General features: G+C 34.7%; 2 protein-coding genes across 2 annotated transcripts; both read right to left on the bottom strand.

The window, feature by feature from the left end:
- Positions 1-268: 268 nt before the first annotated feature.
- LOC110933379 (zinc finger MYM-type protein 1-like) lies at positions 269-1755 on the bottom strand. The gene is made up of 2 exons (XM_022176606.1): positions 1027-1755; positions 269-922 (listed from the first exon to the last, which is right to left on the bottom strand). Exons 1-2 carry the CDS (start codon positions 1753-1755, stop codon positions 269-271), a joined length of 1383 nt encoding a protein of 460 aa, XP_022032298.1.
- A 71-nt stretch (positions 1756-1826) lies between these two features.
- LOC110933380 (zinc finger MYM-type protein 1-like) lies at positions 1827-2837 on the bottom strand. The gene has a single exon (XM_022176607.1). The coding sequence runs from the start codon at positions 2835-2837 to the stop codon at positions 1827-1829; it is 1011 nt and encodes a 336-aa protein (XP_022032299.1).
- Positions 2838-20028: the final 17191 nt, after the last annotated feature.

The raw sequence follows: 20028 nt of genomic DNA, 5'->3' as shown, positions 1-20028 counted from the left end.
ATTATGTGCATAGAATCAGTGGCGGATCTTGCCAGTTGAACGTCCCAGGGCCGAAAGCCACGGCCACTAAAAAAATTAATTTTGGCGCGATTTTACGGGTCGTTCCGATAGGCAATTCGCCTCGGGTCAGCGGGTCGGGTCGGGTCGGGTCAGATTCTCGTTTAATAATTCAAATTGTCATTTTCAAACATAACAACGGTTTTTTATAACAAAAGACCTAAAATGTTTATAAAGATGCAAAAGAAAACATGAGTACCTGAAATAGAAATTACAATTCAGCTCGACGACCTTTAAGCTCTTTAAACTCATCAATTACGGAGGACGAATCAAACGTGTCAGCAATATCTCTTTCAATGTAAATCACCAGGTTATTTGCAAGAAATTCATCGGACATTTTATTGCGTAGGCGATTCTTGAATATCTTCATTGCTGAAAAACCTCTCTCTATTGTTGCGGTAGAAACTGGAAGCGTCAAGATTAGACGAATCACCCTATCAATCAGATAATATGTTTGACGTTTCCGAGTGTCCACAAGAATTTTGCAAAGGCTAGCAACAGTTGTTGCACCACTTAGCCTGGGATTCTCTTTCATGTCAATATTAAAAATATCTAATTGACATCTTAAATCAATTCTTTCTTGCTCGGTAAAATCTTCCGGATAATACTTCTCAACAAGTAGACCGATCTGTTCAACATTAATCCCATTAGGGTGATCTTTTGGAACCAAAGAAGCACTCAGACTGAACAACTCTATCACGTGCTCATTGAATCTACTATTCAATTCATGTAGTTGCTTGTCCAATGTCGAAGTAAACAAATCCACCCGGTAAAAATGTTCAAAAGTGACATGTCCATCTTTTCTACGAGGCTGATATCTAGTAGAAGTATATGGAGCACTCATATCCGGCATTTCTACTTGATGCTTGTCACAAAAAAAAAGCAACCTGTGCAATAATTTACTTAAAAGATGTTAAATAATATAATTAGTTAAATATAATAATATAGAAGTTAAAAAATAAAATTAACCTCTGTAATGAAAGAATCCCATCCATTGTTTCTGAAACTATTTAAACTCTCCTTTGTTGCTGAAACCAACTCCATAGCATTAAGGATATCTTGGGACTTCTTTTGTAGAGCTTTAGAAAGTACATCAGTTTTTCCCATAACTTCCTTTAACAAATGAAGAATAAACACAAATTCAAACAATTGCATTTGAGTATAAGCTGCATCAGCATCTGCACGGTGAGGACCAGTCGCATGTGCATCTATAATTATGCTCTTGAGAATAACACGAGCTGCATCATACATGTTTATCAAACTGCAAATAGAATAAAAGTGAGAACCCCAACGTGTATCACCGGCTCTTCTTAGTGTCCCAACTTGATTCAATCCTTTTCCTGATTTAATTTCACCAAGCTCCAATAAGTTTTCAATCTCCTTTGCCTTTGCCCTTTGTAAGTCGTCATGACGCTTACTAGAAGCACAAACCACATTAATTATTGAAGCTAAGTGTGAAAAGAATTGGCTCACTGGAATAATTTCTCTTGAAGCTGCAACCAAGGTAAGTTGCAATTTGTGAGCAAAGCAATGCACATAATATGCATAAGGACAATCATTTAGAACAAGTGCTTGTAGTCTGTTCCATTCTCCTCTCATGTTACTAGCACCATCATAACCTTGCCCACGGATTTTACTAACATCAAATTGATGATGCAATAGGTTTCTCCACAAATGTGTTTTAAGGGTTAAAGACATGGTATCTCTAACATGAACCAAATCTAAGAACCTTTCCCGTATGATTCCTTCTGCATCAACAAATCTTAAAACTATAGCCATTTGCTCCTTTTTGACTCGTCCCGAGACTCATCAACCATGACACAAAAGTATCCATCCCCCACTTCGCTACGAATATACCTTCGAATTTTATTTGCAAGTATACTAAGAATTTGTTTCTGAATATCTCCGGACACATACTTTGCATTATATGGGGCATTCTCTAATATAACCTTTGCAAGATCATCATTATAAGTGGCCAAAAGTTGCAATAGTTCAAGAAAATTACCTTGATTTTTAGAACTTGAACTTTCATTATGTCCTCTCAATGCACAAGCTTGGTATGTCAACCAACGAACCACATCAATTGAAGCTTTCAACCTTAAACGGTTATTCATTATTTCATCATCATTAAACTTCAAGATCTTTTCTTCAATGTGTTGTTTTTGGTTCAACAAGTTCTCTGTAAATGCCACAACATTTTTATGATGGTTACTAGCAACATGTTGACGAAATGCACAATGTTTCCCATTAACTCTATTCCAGCAATCAAACCCTTTAACGGTAAATGCATCTTGCCCGTTGTTCAAACTTGACTTATCGTTAAATAAAAAACAATAGAAACAGTAACACTTATGTTCTGTTGGAGAATATTCTAACCAACCAGGGAAAACACCAAACCAAGCGAATTGAAACTTACGCTTATGCTTCGCCGAACCTTTACTTGGATAATTTGTAAGACGTATTTGGTAAGCTCCTAAATTGAGATAAGCTAGTCTTACTTGTTCCCTCAAATTGACAGGATAATCCAAAAGTTGTTTCCGTTTGGCCGGATCTCTTTCTAGTTTGCTAGGTTCCACATCGTTGCTAGTTTGTGGTAGTGGAGATTCAGAAAAAACCAGTTCTTGTTGATTACTCGCTTCCTCTACTTGGCTAGGACCTGTCTCAGGACCTGTATCAGGACCTGTATCAGGACCTGTCTCTTTCTGACGCTTACTCGATTCCTCTTCATTTGCATTACTCTTTCTTTTGAAAAAAGAATCTATTGTCTTTGGCTTTCCCATGGTAATTTACAACACCACAGCTAACAAACTGAATCAATGAAGCAAAAATGAAAAACCCAAAATCAAATTCAAACAATGAAGCAAAAACCCAAATCAAATTGAAGCAATGAAGCAAAAACACAAATCAAATTGAAGCAATGAAACAAATTCAGATTCTATTTCTATTTAATTCTATCAAATTGAAGCAATATTATAATTTACAAACCTCTGATGGTTCGAGTTCGAGCAGGCTGCAGGCGTGTTCAACTTCAAATCGCTGCAGGTCTGATGGTTCGAGTTCCCTGGCCCTGGCTCGATAGTCGCTGCAATGAATCGAACGAAGGTATGTTGTATGCAACCCTAATTCCTAATCGGCAGTGAGTTGTGAGCGTGGGAGGGGTTAATCATTAATGGGTTATTTTTTATTGGGCTTATGGATGGAGTTATGGGCTATTGTTACTTCAATTGGGTTGGGTTATCAAAGTAAAAAAAACACTAACAGTTTATCCAAAATAACATACCAGGGCCAAACATAGGAGGTATAAAAAATTTCGAACGAACCGCGAAAAATTAGCACTTCTGGCCGAAAAACGTGCCAGGGCCGTGGCCCCGGCACCCACCTTCTAAAAACCGCCCCTGCATAGAATTAGTCAAACATTTAAGGAAAATGAATAACATTGAAGAAATCAAGAATAATCATTGACACTTAAATTCTTTTACCTAGTGGTTGTTAAAGTTAAGCAAAGATAAAGATAACTAGAAACCAAGTAATTATTTTTGGCTTGAGGGTAGTTTTTAAATAGTTGGGAATTCTTGGCTTACTTTCTCTCCTTTTCTTCTTTCTTACATGTATCATAATATATAATAATAGGTTATAACCCCGTGTATTATACGGGTTAAAAAATGTAATTGTACATACTAAAAAAATAAAACAATATATCTTTAAAAATCTCATTTATTACACCGGTTGAATAAATGTAATTTTATATATTAAATAACAAAAAAAAATATTATATCTTTAAAAACCTCGTGTTTTATATAGGTTGAATAAATGTAATTTATATACCAAATAATAAAAAGTTAAATCTTTAAAAACAGCCGGGAATAAAATAATTTTTCGTTCAAAAAAATAATAATAATAAATATTATATCTTTAAGAACCACGTGTATTGTATGGGTTGAACAAATGTAATTTATATACCAAATAATAAAAAAGTTAAAAAACTTTGTGTACCACACGAGTTGAATAAATGTAAATTTGGAATTATTGTATATTAAATAAATATAATTTTGGATAAAGTCTTATATGTAATAAATGTAATTTTGGCTTAAGTATATTAAATAAATATAATTTTGGATAAAGTCTTATGTATAAAAAATTAAAGTAATCGATATATTTGATAAATAATAAAACAATAATAATAGTAAAAAAAAATCTCATATGTGTATGTTATCATCTAAGTAATCCGATGTTATCCAATATTTTTTTATTCAATTAATTTTCTTTATTTAATATTATCTATAATTATTAGAAGATAAATATAAAAGAAACACGAAAAACTCTAAAAATAGGTGTCTCCAATAAATGACACGCGTCCCAAAACAGTTTTCTTTTATTATATAGATATAGATATAGATTATGTTATGCCTACAATCCTATAATACATGGGACAAAATATGAAATATAGTAAGCGAGATTATAGACATTGTCTCTTTTCTTATGTTTTCGTATGATACGAAACCAATTGCGTACATATATGCTTCGGGTTATGGTTTGAAAACCAAAAGTTTGAGATGAGAAATTCAAGAGTTATACTCAATAAAGTGTTATGATTCTTGTTCATTTGAACTATAATTATATTGATAGAATTTTATGCGAAAAAGAACGACATGATAATATGTTAATTTGGTTCAATTTCGACGAAAACCATATTAAGTAGATGCCAATGGTTTTTTCTGGTGTATTGGGCCATTTTTCATTTTTAATATTTGTTGGGCCGAAGACAAGCGTGGCCTGTTAGTGTAGAGTGGGCCGGTCCATATCATGAACGTTATATACAAAACTATTTTTTTAAAAAAAAAGTTATTGTGACATTGTTTTTTCTTAAAATCGTCTTTAAAAGGAATTTTGGCAATATTATAGGTAGTTTCACGACTTTGATAAATTTGGTTTATAGTTAGATCTTTAGGGTGGGGATCGAATAGGAAGTTTATATTCTCTAGAAAGTATAGGAAGCAATCTTAGCCGTTTATCTGCTATTTTTAAAATTTTGGACGCGTGGGCTTTTTCGTCATTTTACATTATCATATCTTCTTTCTAATACGATTCTAGATTCTGTTACCTCTCTTCTTAGTTCATCAATTTCATAACAGAATTGAAGATTCTATAACCCTAAATCGCAATCGATCGCAAATTCACTTTTTTTTCAAGCAATAATTTTGTTTCGTTCGTCAATTCGATAACCTCAATGTCTTCTTCAGACTCTGTTGGTAAGTTTAGCTTCAATTTTGAGTAACTTTTTGTTATTTTGCCGAAATTCATTGTTTTACGTTTTATAATTCGTCTTTCTATTATTAATATTTGATTTTTCATAAGTTTAATTGTTATTGTTGTATAATTTAACATAATTTGTTCATTTTGTTTCTTCATCAGTTATTGCGTTTTAGTGAAGAGTTGCGTTTTATGATTTGATTCAATTATATGCATACAAACTTTAAATTTAAGATTGATGTAATATAAAGCAATAACTGTCATTGTTGTACAATTTTAGAGTTTTGTTCGTTTAATACATTGTTTTGTTTGTTCATCATTTGATGAGTTTTACTGAACGTATTGTGTTTTATGCTTTTAACCATATTAGTTCATATACAAACTTTAAAGGTCTGTATTTTTAAATTTTTATTAACATATTTTGAGATTTAACACTAAAAACATTATTATATAAGAGGTGTTGCGTTTTATAGTTATTTGTTAATTGTTTCAGATCACATTTCCAAGTGGGAGGAACGTGTATGCTTAAACAGTGGAAGAAAGTTTTTCAAACCTAAAGTCAGTGGATCCATTACACCTTCTGTTGGAATGTTTTTTAAATCATTTGATGAGGCTTTTGCGTTTTATCAGAGATATGCACTTGCTGCAGGTTTTTCTGCAAGAAAAAATACTTCTTGGAAAAGTGGTGATTTAGTGAAAATAAGATATATTGTCTGCTCAAAAGAAGGATTTCATGTTAGCAAAGCAATAGATCCTTGTTCAGTTGATGAAAATAGTAAAAAGATTGTTAGACGTAATAGAGGTTCAAAAAGAGTTGGATGCAATGCTCATGTGAAATTAATATTAGAGAACAATAATATGTTTAAAATCTACTACTTTGAGGAAGAACATAATCATATCTTTGTTGAAGATGAAGATATTCATTTCTTGCCTGCTGCCAGAAGTATTGATTATGTTAAAAAAAAGTTTTATATCTAGATTGTCTGCAATCAATATTGGACCTGTTAAAGCATTCAATATTATGAAAACAATGTATGGTGGTTTTGGTGAAGTTGGTGCTAGTAAAGTTGATTGTAAGAACTATAGAAGGGATTTGAATCTTTACATAGGAGAGTATGATGCAGAAAGGTAGCTAGGCGTCTTATTAGGAAGAAAGAATGTTCTCCTGGTTTCACATGCGATTATGTTATTGGTAAAGATAGAAGATTGAAATGACTTTTCTGGGCTGATGAGCAATCAAAAACAAATTATACAGTGTTTGGTGACATAGTTGGTTTTGATCCTACTTATAAATCAAACAAGTAAGTTTTTTTCTTTTATTGCGTTATATATTCTATTGCGTTATATATTCCTGTTATATTTTTTCTAATGTTTTATTAATTTGTTTTATGTAGATATGATTTGGTTTTTGTACCATTTACTGGGATTGATAATCATTTTAGGAATGTCACATTTAGTGGTGCATTACTTGGTTCTGAGACTGCACATTCTTATAGATGGCTTTTTAGGTGCTTTGTTAATGCTTTTGGAAATGAGCCTAAAGTTGTTGTTACTGATCAAGATGCTGCAATGAAGAGAGCTATTAAGGATGTACTTTCAAGAAGTAGCATAGGTTATGTATGTGGCATATATGGGAGAAATTGAAGACAAAGGTATTATATTGCGTTTTATGATATAATAAACTACAATTTTTATATAGGTTTATTATTGCGTTTTATGTATTATACAATAAGATCCCCAAACATTTTTATCAATAGAATTACTTTTTATTATAACAAAACAATTGCGTTTTACCATTAATGCATTATGTTTATCATTTTCATGATATTGCATTTTAAATTATTGCGTTTTATGTTTAATAATTTTATTGCTTTTTATACAGGTGGTCCTGTTTTGTCATCAAACATTGATTTTAATACAAGAATGACTCATGTTGTTTGGAATGATACTATTATTCCAGAAGATTTTGAAACTGAGTGGCATTCAATAATGTTTACTTTTGGATTGGAAAATCTTGAGTGGTTAAAAGATATGCACGATCTTTGATTTGATTGGATTCCCTCTTATTACCATGGAGAGAATTTGGCTGGTCTTATGCGTACTACGTCTAGATGTGAAAGCGAGAATTACTTCTTTGGTCAGTTTTGCAATCCAAGATGTACACTTATTGAATTTTTCACTCATTTTGAGACTGCAATGGATTTTCAAAGGCATGAGCATAGGAGGAATAATCATGATACAAGGTATATTCAGTCTAAGACCTGAAGTGACTTTGTATTGGAGAAACAAGCATCAGAAATATATACCAAAACAATTTTTAAAGATATTCAGATTGAAATTTGTTGGACCGTGTTCGTGACCCTAAACAGTCAGTAAAGGTAGTTCATTATTGTTTACAGAGGCGGAATCAAAGTAAACAACGTCAATACAACTTATATCCTTTTAACTTTCTTTCTATTGCTTTTCCGAGACTTTACACACGTTTCTGACTAAATTTTGGCAGCACCTCGTCTCTTACAGCATGATCTAATTCTGCTCCAACGTTACAAATGACAACACAACACACCTATATATAGATACCCTGATTCCGCTTGAAACATACTCAAGCGGAACCCCTAAGATGCCTGTTCGAGCGGAATCACAATGTTACAGTTGGAGCGGAATCACATGACAACCTGATTTCGCTTGAAATGACTTTTGGTCATTTCAAGCGGAATTACATCATAAAACCCACTTTTCATGTTTCCAACTACTAAACAACCTATCTAGACCTAAGACTCGATTAAGACGTAATCAGCAAACATTCAGTGCACCAACAGACTCCCCCTTGGATGTTGACGAAGTCTTCGGCGTCGAGTCTTCAGTCTTGGTCTCTTTCCAATCTTGTCTTCACATCTTTTCTCTTCACAGGTTCAGCTCAATCTAGCGTCATCTTCAATCTCCCCTTTGACTGTTAATCTAGAATTCTGACTCTCCCTTTCACAGACTCCACCTCTCGGAATGCTGGGACTTGAATTCTAGTTCAAACTTTGATCGTTTTGCTACTGTGGGGATTTAGAAATCCACAACCTATTTCTCAAACATATAACATTACCATCTATTGATTTTCAACAATAAATCACAATCTATCAGTTTTTAAAAATCCATTCAAGTATTCAGGTCCAAGTTAATGACCCTGATTACTCAAATAATCTACCAAGTCCAACTTAATGACCTTGGTTGATTTCAGACAAATCAAATTGATTTTAGTTCAAAAATTTTCAAACACATTCTGAAAATAACAAGTTTCAAATTAATGAACTTGTTTTAGACTTTCCAAACAAACATATTTTATCAATATAAGCTCTCCTTATACTCCAGTCCAGAAACTTCCTCCATCTGCTTCAACTTCTGAGAATCAGACAATCAACTTTCTACTCTGGTTTGTCTAAAACAAAGCAGAAATGAAAAATCTTTTTGGATTTTTTTATAAAGTTTCTAACTAGAAATGAAATACAAAAACTTAAATTGCAGAATGTAAAGAAAGTAAACTATTTACAAATATATTTTTGGTGAGTGTGTTAGAGAATCATATCAGTTATCAGACAAGTCACTAGTATCGTTAAGCTTTAATTCATACTCAGAATTAAACAATTCACGTAGATTGTCGATATACTAGTCCACTTAAATTCTCACACAATTTTCAATCTGTTCAGGATACGAGTTAGATGAATTAATGAACTTAAACTCATTCATGTGTCCCACCTCTTGAATATACTCCCGTATCCAGAATCCCAATATTCAGTCTTACAGGTGAGTATACCACAGATGATATCTGTAAGGGGTTAGATGCGAGGGCCGTGAGAGCTCAGGTTGATACTTCCGTATACGCAGAGAGATGACGGCTTCGTCTTTTCGGTGTGTCCCTTTTAGAGGATCTTTTGTTTCAACAGCAATGATTATCAATTTTATTGTTTAATCAATTTGATGAGGGTGATGCTATATTTCAAGCAATGCAGAAAGTATTATTCGGGGACTAGGTCAGAACTTCCATTCAGCAGAAGTCCCGGAATAATACCCCAAATATCACTGAGTATAAAGACCTAATATTTCAGAAAAAGAGACCTTTCAAACGATATTTCAGGGGTTACCTATATATTCAAGTAGTGTTCCCTACGAAATAAGTAAGTTTGAATTTTAGGTTTATATCCCAAACAAATTTACTAAATGTGTAAAAACCTATCGACACATCATTAGAGAGACTGTTTAATGCTTTTAAACTTTACAAATCTTTAGCGTACAGTAACTGTCAAACTGATGTACTATCATTTTCCCTTTTTCACACAAGCTCTTTTTCAGTTTTCTATTGTTTTTGGATTTTTTTTTTAATTTTCTCATGTTTTTGTATTTTTGAAATTTTTACTGTTTTTGTATTTTCTAAAATATTTACTCCCCCTAAATACCAAAACAAGTAAAAATCGACAAACCATTGCAGATTGTTTCTCATCGTCATCTACAACAGTACATTCATCAACGCCAATAATGCCATCCGACACCGAGAAAAGCTTCATACGATTCAGTTTTAAAAGAAATTTAAAACGTGTTTTGTCAAAAGCTTTGGTATGTAAATCAGCTTTCTGATTGTCAGTGTGGATTTTCTCAATTCGTATCAACTTCTTCTCAAAGCAATCTCGAATGAAGTGATGACGAATTTCTATATGTTTAGTTTTAGCGTGATGTACTGGATTTTTCGTTATATTTATTGCGGCCTCATTATCAACAAAAATAGGTGTGTTAAGAAACTGCAAACCGTAATCGCGCATCTGTTGCTGAATCCACAAGATCTGAGAGTAGCAACTGCTAGCAGACACATACTCCGCTTCACATGTGGATAGCGCCACAGACGTTTGTTTCTTACACTGCCAGGTGACCAGACGAGGTCCAAAGAACTGGCATCCTGCTGTTGTTGATTTTGCATTGACTTTGCAGCATCCGAAATCTGAGTCGGAATACCCTTCGAGCGTAAAGTCTCCTTTTCTAGGATACCACAATCCTAATGTTGGTGTTCCCTTCAGTTAGCATAATATCCTCTTCACAATAATCATGTGCGAATCTCTCGGGTTAGATTGAAATCTTGCTGCGAGGCACGTTGGGTACATGATATCGGGTCTTGAAGCAGTTAAGTACATCAACGAACCGATCATGGAACGATAAAGCGTCTCATCAACCCTGTCTCCGGTGAGATCTGGGTGTATCCTATGATTCGTCGCTAGTGGGGTTGACGCTAGAGTAGAACCTGACATCCCAAATTTCTCTAGAATATCATGAACGTACATCGTCTGGTGAATGAAAATTCCCTCAGGTAGTTGATCAACCTGTAAACCCAAAAATAATTTCATCTCCCCCATCGATGACATTTCAAACTTTTGCTTCATTACTGATTCAAAATCTTTGCACAAACTTTCATTTGTTGACCCAAATATTATGTCGTCCACATAAATCTGTACGATCAGAAGATGTCCATCGACCTCTTTGGTGAAGAGAGTTGCATCCACTTTCCCTCGGATAAAGCTGTTGGCTAGTAGGTGTTGAGACAAAGTCTCGTACCAAGCTCTCGGGGCCTGGTGTAAACCATACAGCGCTTTGTCCAGCAAATAAACCTTGTTTTGTGGATTGGATCCGTGAAGCCCGGCGGCTGTCCGACATAAACCTCCTCTTTAACCTTCCCATAAAGAAAGGCCGATTTTACATCTAGCTGATATACTTTGAAGTTTTTCCATGATGCAAATGCCAGGAAGATTCTGATTGCTTCTAGTCGAGCTATAAGAGCGTACACTTCAGTAAAATCAATCCCCTCCTGTTGACTAAAGCCCTGGACTACGAGTCGAGCCTTGTTTCGCACAACTACTCCTCGATCATCTCTCTTACACTTGAACACCCATTTGGTGTTGATCTTCCTGTGACCTTCAGGTAAATCTACCAGCTTCCACACTCCCAATTTTTCAAACTGACTCAATTCTTCTTGCATCGCATTGACCCAAGAATCTTCAGTAAGCGCCTCTTTGTAAGTTCGCGGTTCGATCTACGAAATAAAACAACTCAATGAAAATTCAGTTTGTAAAGGTGCTACTGTAGAATAAAAACATGTAAGCCCTTGGTCAATTTGACGTCTCGTGCGAATGCCTGATTGCAACTCTCCAATGATCAGCTCCTCTGGATGGTATGAAAGAGTTCGTGGCATTACTTCACTCAGAACATCTACATTGCCCTCCAGATTAGTAACATTCTGATTTGCACCTTGTTCACTAATAGGATCTGCTTGACTTGAACCCTGAATTTGCTCCCCCTCAGAATCTGAATCACCACGATCAAATATCGGCATATTCTCAGATTCTTGATTATCATTCTGTTCTGACTGATTATCTTGAGCAACTTCATTTTGTTGGACATCATCATGTTCACCAACATTGCTAGGACCAGCTTCATCGTCATTTGAAGTTTGTCGTGGTCGCATTGAATACTCGGCTGGGAACTTTTCCTCCGAAGACTCATACTCCCTCAGAATATCCAACTCATCAAAGAAATCTTCTTCTTCTTCTTGTTCTTCCATCATGTCAAACGAATCCCACAACTTGTCGTAATGATAACGCCATGAATCTCCAGGATTCTGCCGCGGCATTGTATAACCTTGACATTCAACATTTGGAGCTTCAATAATCCGTTTTTCACTTGGAATGAAGACACGTCGTAATGGACTTGCATAACCAATGAATATTCTCTCAACACTCTTCGGACCAAATTTTCCAAAAGGTTCTAGAACCGTACAAGGTGACCCAAACGGTTCAAGATATTTTAGATTTGGTTTGCGGTTATTGATCAACTCAAAGCATGTTTTGTTGAATTTCTTGACAGTGAGAACTCTGTTGAGCGTATAGCATGCGGCGGAAACTGCTTCTACCCAAAAATTTATCGGTATCTTTGAATCAGCAAGCATTGTTCTAGCCGTTTCGATTAGCGTCCTGTTTTTGCGTTCTGTGACTCCATTCTGCTGTGGAGTGTACGGAGCACTAAACTCATGCAATATACCTCTTTCATCACAAAATTCTTCCATCTTGTTGTTCTTGAACTCAGTACCATTATCACTTCTGATTCTTTTGATACGCCTTTGGTACAAATTTTCAATCTTTTTGAACAACGCCATCAAACTGTCAAACGTTTCATCTTTTGACTTCAAGAATGAAACCCACGAAAATTTGGAATAATCATCAGTAACCAGAAGACAGTAACGATCTCTTATAATACTTTTGACATTCACAAGACCAAACAAATCCATGTGAATTCTCTCTAGTGGTCTTGAGACTGAATTGACTTACTTTTTAGGGTGTGACTTTTTCTTCTGCTTGCCTTTGACGCAGCTAATGCACTCCCCTTCCAGATGAAAACCTTTAACGTGAACACCCAAAACTAAATCATTATGCACCAAATAATTCATTTTCCTCATATGTATATGCCCCATTTTGCGGTGCCACAATCTTGATTCTTTTTCCGTTGCTCTGGACACAAATCATTAACACGTACAGATCATTAACTCTTGGTGCCCTCATGATAATCCATTCTTCAGGAACAACAAATCCTGGCTTCAAGATCAAACATCCTTTGTCAGTGAAGTGAGTGGTATACATCCTGTCACAGATCTGCGAGATACTCAGCAGATTGTTCTCCAGCTCAGCAATGTAGTTAACTCTTTCAAACGTCACAATCCCATTGGACAACGTTCCTTCACCAACAATTCTACCTCCTTGATTACCCGCAAATCCTACATAACCTCCATTGAAATTCCTAACATCAAACAACAATGCAGTCTTCCCTGTCATATGTCGAGAAGCTCCACTATCCATAATCCATTGTGAAACAGCTCTCGGAAGATCCTGCACATATCACAAATTGACTTAAAAACACATTTAAAAAAAGATGCCGATTCATGCTTCGCGATCAAGGAAGCTCCGGCAAGTCAGGTTTTTCAAACGAAGAAAATGTCTACCCAAGCCTGACCAGCCTTGGGTAATATCTTGTTAACTTCAACTTTCCCATTTTGTTTTTTAGAATTTTTAGCTTGAAGTGGTGGAAAATTTGCATCATCCACACTTGGAACTGAATTCACCACCTTTTTCACTTGTGGAGTTGAAGTTTGTTTCTCAGTTTTAGGCTTCCAAATTTGTTGAGGTGATGCAACCCGTTTGTAAGACTTGTCATTTTTAGTTACCACATTCTTTACGGGTTCAGTTTTGTTTTTAATGTTTTCATTTTTCAAAACCTTTTTCTCAACAATCAATGGAGCTTTTCCCTTAGCATCATCGTTCTTCTTTTGAATCCTCACTACTTCAGTCTTAGGCTTCAAGTTGGTACACTTTCGTGTAATATGTCCAACTTGATTGCATTTGAAGCATGTTCGGGTGTCAGTTACCCGACTTGTGCCTTCAGACTGAGGCTGTGAAGCTTTCTTCTCAAAGAACTCTTCATTTGTTTTCGAAAAAATCTTTTGCTCTTCATCAGAAAGTGAACTTGAATTGTTCACAAACACTTTCTTCTCAACAATTTTTTTTGTTTTGAACATTTCTCTTTTGATACCTCTTACCTCCCTGATAACCACCCAACCAATTGTTTCGATAGTTATTATAAAAACGCGGTGGAACAACAGGCTTCTTGAAGAATGGATTATCATGAGGGCACCAAGAGTTAATGATCTGTACGTGTTGGACCGTGTTCGTGACCCTAAACAGTCAGTAAAAGTAGTTCATCATTGTTTACAGAGGCGGAATCAAAGTAAACAACGTCAATACAGCTTATATCCTTTTAACTTCCTTTCTATTGCTTTTCCGAGACTTTACACACGTTTCTGACTAAATTTTGGCAGCACCTCGTCTCTTACAACATGATCTAATTCCGCTCCAACGTTACAAATGACAACACAACACACCGATATATAGATACCCTGATTCCGCTTGAAACATACTCAAGCGGAACCCCTAAGATGCCTGTTCGAGCGGAATCAAAATGTTACAGTTGGAGCGGAATCACATGACAACCTGATTTCGCTTGAAATGACTTTTGGTCATTTCAAGCGGAATTACATCATAAAACCCACTTTTCATGTTTCCAACTCCTAAACTACCTATCTAGACCTAAGACTCGATTAAGACGTAGTCAGCCAACATTCAGTGCACTAACAAAATTGATGCTGCCATTACAAAGTGTATGTCAAAGTCTCATGATACTGTGGGTGATGTTCAATATTATGAAACAAAGGATTTCAAACAGCCATGCACATCTTTATTCAAGGTAATTTTTTAAATTTATATTGTTTTAAACATCTATTGCGTTTTATTTTTTCCATCATTTGTTGCGTTTTATCATTATATGATCATATACTTAATTTTTGTATTATATTTATTATTCATTGCATTTTATATTACATTTCACTAATTTTATATAGCTTTTTAATTTTATTTACAGGTTTAATACAGCAAACAAGAAGATGGTTTAAGTATAAGTTGTACTTGCAAACGGTTTGAACAATTTGGTATATTGTGCTGCCATATATTTTATGTTCTACGATATGATGATATAACTGAGTTTCCTAGAAGATATGTTCTTAGAAGATGGATGAGAGATGTTGTTTCAAATGGATCAATTCATTGCAATATTCGATTTGATGAAATTGGTAGGAATAGTGAAATTGATAAAGTTTTTAGAGAAATCGTTGTTGCAAATGAGTATGTGGTTAATAGGTTGGTTGGGGATTTAGATGAGTTGTGTCGTTAAAGAGATCATATTAAAAGTTATATTGATAAAGCGGATGAGCTTATGGTTGCTGCGCCGCCTCCTAGTCGCAAAGAAAGATTTGCTGATATTGGAGGGAACTTAGAAAAGTCTGATTCTATGATTCGTGTCCCGATCAAAATAAGGACCAAAGGATGCGGTGTACAAAAAAGGATCAAGTCTAATCGTGAGATTGCAATTCAGAAATCATCAAAGATCTAGAAATCGTGCCGTGTATGTGGTGGAATAGGACATAACAGTCGCACATGTAAAGATAAGGTTTCTTCTAATGCTATACGTTCTAGCAATACAATGTAAGTATGTATACAGATTCTGTCAAATTCTGATATTAATAAGAAAGAAAAAAAAATTTGTCATTGCGTTTTATGATGTATAGGTTTCAGCTCTTTTTGTTATTGCGTTTTGTGATATCCTCCATAAATATCAGCTTTTTTTGGTTAATTGCGTTTTATGATAACAACAGTATATTGTTATTGCGTTTTATACATAGAACAATATACTGTAAATTGAATTTTTTTATTATTGCGTTTTATTATAACACAGATCAAATTAAACATGAAATGCAAGTGGATATCATTAACATTGCGTTATATAGATGATGATAGTTTAAAACAAAGATGATGTTTACAAACCACAAAATTAAATAAAAATTACTAGCAAGATCAGCATCATGGATCAAAGTTTGTTTCTTCTTCAGATGAGAACCTTAAGCTTCCATTAGGGATTTCCTCATCACTTTCAGATTCAGTCCAAAGTTCAACATGTGAGACTACTGCCTTTTGAAGCTTCTCTGCAAATTTGCTAGCAGAGTTGTTGATGATTGGTATTTCAGATAATTGCGTCAAAAATTTTATATCCTCAATGGAAGATATGTCCTTTGGGTCATATATCTCCACATCACCATCGTCCCAAGTCACTGAAACTTTGAAAGTTTCCTCAATGAACTCCCAAGATGTAACTTGGGCTTCTTCAGTTGCAGTTTGATTCGGATTTCCAAATCTTTTGTGTAGAATTCTGAATAGTGCGGCTGTCTGATTTGTGTAACAAGCAGGTGGTATACCTATTTCATTCATCCTTCTCAACACATTCTCATTGCAGTTTTGAAGAACAGAAGCAACGGAGTGGTATCTTATTTTTTTCTATCAAGAAATTGAAGAACGAAATTCTCTCTTTGAACCCACCAAACTGATAGTTGTTGATTAGCCATTTACGGTTTTTGTGTGTGTTTGTTGTTGGGTATTGGTGTATGAGGAATGTGAAAATAATTTAGGGTTTTTGTTCTTATATAATGGATTGGTAGAGGGATTGGTATCAAGTGTGTTAATAATAAAAATGATTATATTTTAGTTTTTTCTTTGAATTGATTGTTCAATCATACAGTATTTTATCAGGAATCCAAAAGGCTTTTTAAGACTTTTTAAAGCTTTTTGTCTAATCAATTTCTTTGTCATTAAGCTAGCAGTTTTTTCTTTGTTTTATCAATTCCTCATTTATTATTATTTTATTTTATAACATTGCGTTTTAGAAAGAGTATAATATATTAGTTTTATGATTGTCATTAAGCCTTTATTATTATTTTTTTTTTTTGCGTTATAAAAATAGTAAAAAAAAAACTTTTATTGCGTTATAAAGATATATTGCGTTATATGTTTGGAAATGAATAATTAGGAAACACTTTGTAATGCGTTTTAGAATAAATAACTTATGTCAAACAACAAATAAATAGACAATGTTGAGTTATAGCATACTATTAAAATGTTGCGTTTTATCATAATAGCATTTCACTATATATGTATCCTTTCTTTTAAACATATTATTTAAAATTTTTATTGATAAATTGTACAAATTTTGAATAATATGTTTAAAAGAAAGGATACATTTTGCGTTTTAAAATAACAAACAAAAAGTAGCATTTGTAACTCTAAGTATATTTTTTAAAGCAAATATATCAACAAAATATTGCGTTATATGAAAATTATGCTAAAAGAAAAAAACATTGCATTTTCTAATAAGTAGCATTTCTAAATCAAAGTAAACCAGCAAGATCAAGAAAATATTGCGTTATATTAAAATTATGCTAAAAGAAAAAACATTGTGTTTTATAATAAGTAGCATTTCTAAATCAAAGTAAACCAGCAAGAGCAAGCCTCTCTTTAATCCTTTCTAAACTAGTGTCATAAGATTGTTTTTTAAGTTTTGCAGTGAGGTTCCGAAATTTCTTTGAGTCCTCAATAACATAATCTTTGCGTTCGTTGATATCGTGCAATAATATCTTTGCGATAAACTTTCTTCTTAAATCATCAAGTTGTGCGGTCTGCTTGTTCACTTGTTTTTTCTTTTTACCCTTCTTGATAATTGCAGGTTCTTCATATTCCTCATTAAACCCACAGTCCCATTTTTTGACTTCTTCACCATTATAACATTCCATATGACACATACAGAATATACCACAGTCAATGCTCTTATCTTTTGTCCTCCATTTCGTCTCCATTCTAACAGGGGTTATGCCCTTTATATCATCTGCATTTTCATATCCAACAGATTTAAGGTAACCTGCCAAAGCATTTCTCTACAGAAAAAAAAAAACAAAAGATTAGGTGGTTTATATGTGACAACCCGTAATTTCGAGAGCCTTTCGTTATACTAGTTTCTTTGCATGCATGGTGATTTGATGTAATTTATGTGTATGCGGTATGAAGCGTTTAAGTAATTGAAAATGATTGCGAGTCTATGCAGTTCATGAACGTTATAAGTTTGCATGTCATTGCGTGTATGTGTTGTGATTGGTTTTATAATAACGTTACGGATTTTTAGATGTCGGTGCTTCCAACACTCAGCCACACAATGCATAGGGGCCGCACACCCTACTACACTCACACCCCCCTGTTGTAGACTTGTACTCGGCCCAAACCAACACCCCCTTGACCTGTTAATGCATGGTTTAAGGAAGCCCAAACAAACTTGGAGATTATTAGACTTGACTCGCGGTTGTGGGTATACGAAACCATACGTGTTTTGATATTATTAGACTTGGTAGCAAAGTTGTATATTGATGAACTGATGAATCTATATGCATGTTTAAAAGATGATTTGATCTACTGTAAGGTTACTTATATTAACAATTATTGGATTAGGTCCATTCAACTAATTGATGTTGTGATGTCGATAGGAGGGTAACATGATTAGCAATTGTGACTTTGATTGATGTAATTTGGATGGTCTTGGTGATTGTGATAATTAATAAAAGGAAAGTGTGGTAATCATATGAGTTCTAGAAGTGGTCAGTAGCTTTTGGTCGGTTCATTATATTTGAAGATATATGGAAAGTGTGGTAATCATTGTGATAATTAATCATATGATTAGCAATTGTGGCGGCCATGTGCAATGTAATCAGTATGGAAATATACATGTTTCAATACTAGTATCAGTAGCATACCATGTGCACATAATGATGGTTAATGATGTTCTCAATTAATATACCACATATGGTGCCACTACAATGTATGCGTGTATATATATTGGCTGCAAAAGTTGTGGGGTCCAATTAATCCCTTCATGTGTTTGCATATATTTGGAGTCACGCACACACCCCCTGGGCCAATGGGCTCTCCTTATCTCGGCCCACTTGTTGGATCAAACTCAAACTGAGCCCAATTTGGTTTAGGAACATTGCTTGCACGCACATACCAACACGAATCCGGTATTCTCATAACACACACAGTAGACATCAAACCCTAATTTCTTCTACTTGAGGCGACAAGTTTTTCTTCACATTGAAGCTCTCCCTTTCATCGACCCTGTTACATCCTTAATTTCCTGTATCTTGTGGTAAGTGTGATTATTGATTTAGTATATGTATTCCATCATTATTGATTTGTTTTTATTATGCACATGCTGTTAGTAATGATAGAACTTGTTGGAGTAGATATGCGCAACAACCTAGGGTCAATAGACATAAACTGTTATGATAATTTGGATGTTGAGTGATGATCGGATGTTATTAGGAATGCTATGTGATTGATACCGATGTATGATACGTGATTGATACCGATGTATGATACGTGATTAATACCGATGTATGATACGTGATTAATACCGATGAAAGTTACGTGATTAATATACCATAATGGTCATCATGAATCTAACCTCGTTGCCGTGATTCGATGATGCTAGCATAATATATTCATACACGGAAACGGTTATGTGATTGTAGGATAGACAATTTATCATGATATTATGAAGGATTTGTTTGTGTGTGAATCAACAATAATTCATAACAAGTATTAGCTCCTGATTGTAATATCACTCGATGATGATTATCTGTTAGATTTAACTGGACAATGGTTAGAATGATTATGGCAATGATTGATAAACTTGATCCATGGAATATGTTGGCTGATCGGGTAAATGGGAGGGTGGTAAGGGTAATTGCCATGCATTACGGTACCGTGTAACCGACACCGTGCAAACAAGTAATCGCACACTCATTTGGGCAAATTCGTGTGATAACTATCGAACGCACGGTGTGGGTCTCACACTTTCTCCGGAGTCGCACACAAACACGTGATGGGCCCTTAAACCGACTCGACTACATCGTTTAATTGGGCCGCACGCTTGTTCGAATCGGACCCATTAAGGGCGCACACTCGGAACCTACACACACACTGCTTAAACGCGTTATATATATGGGCCGCACACCACAAGGTGGGGCCGAGAACATAAGGGATCGCACACTTGTTGGGCTCTTCTGATTGTCATGTTGAACATGTAATGTGTCACCATGCAACGTACTGAAAAGCTAGATTGCATGTATAGGGTGTTGAATATGAATACATGTATTTTGCATGTTACTTACATATATGTGTGAAGAACTATGTGCCGAAAATTAATTATAAAACTAAT

Source organism: Helianthus annuus, chromosome 4, assembly GCF_002127325.2.
Source record: "Helianthus annuus cultivar XRQ/B chromosome 4, HanXRQr2.0-SUNRISE, whole genome shotgun sequence".
NCBI lineage: Eukaryota > Viridiplantae > Streptophyta > Magnoliopsida > Asterales > Asteraceae > Helianthus > Helianthus annuus.
Note: the sequence above shows the minus strand (reverse complement) of the source record. Positions and strands in the feature narration are given on the sequence as shown.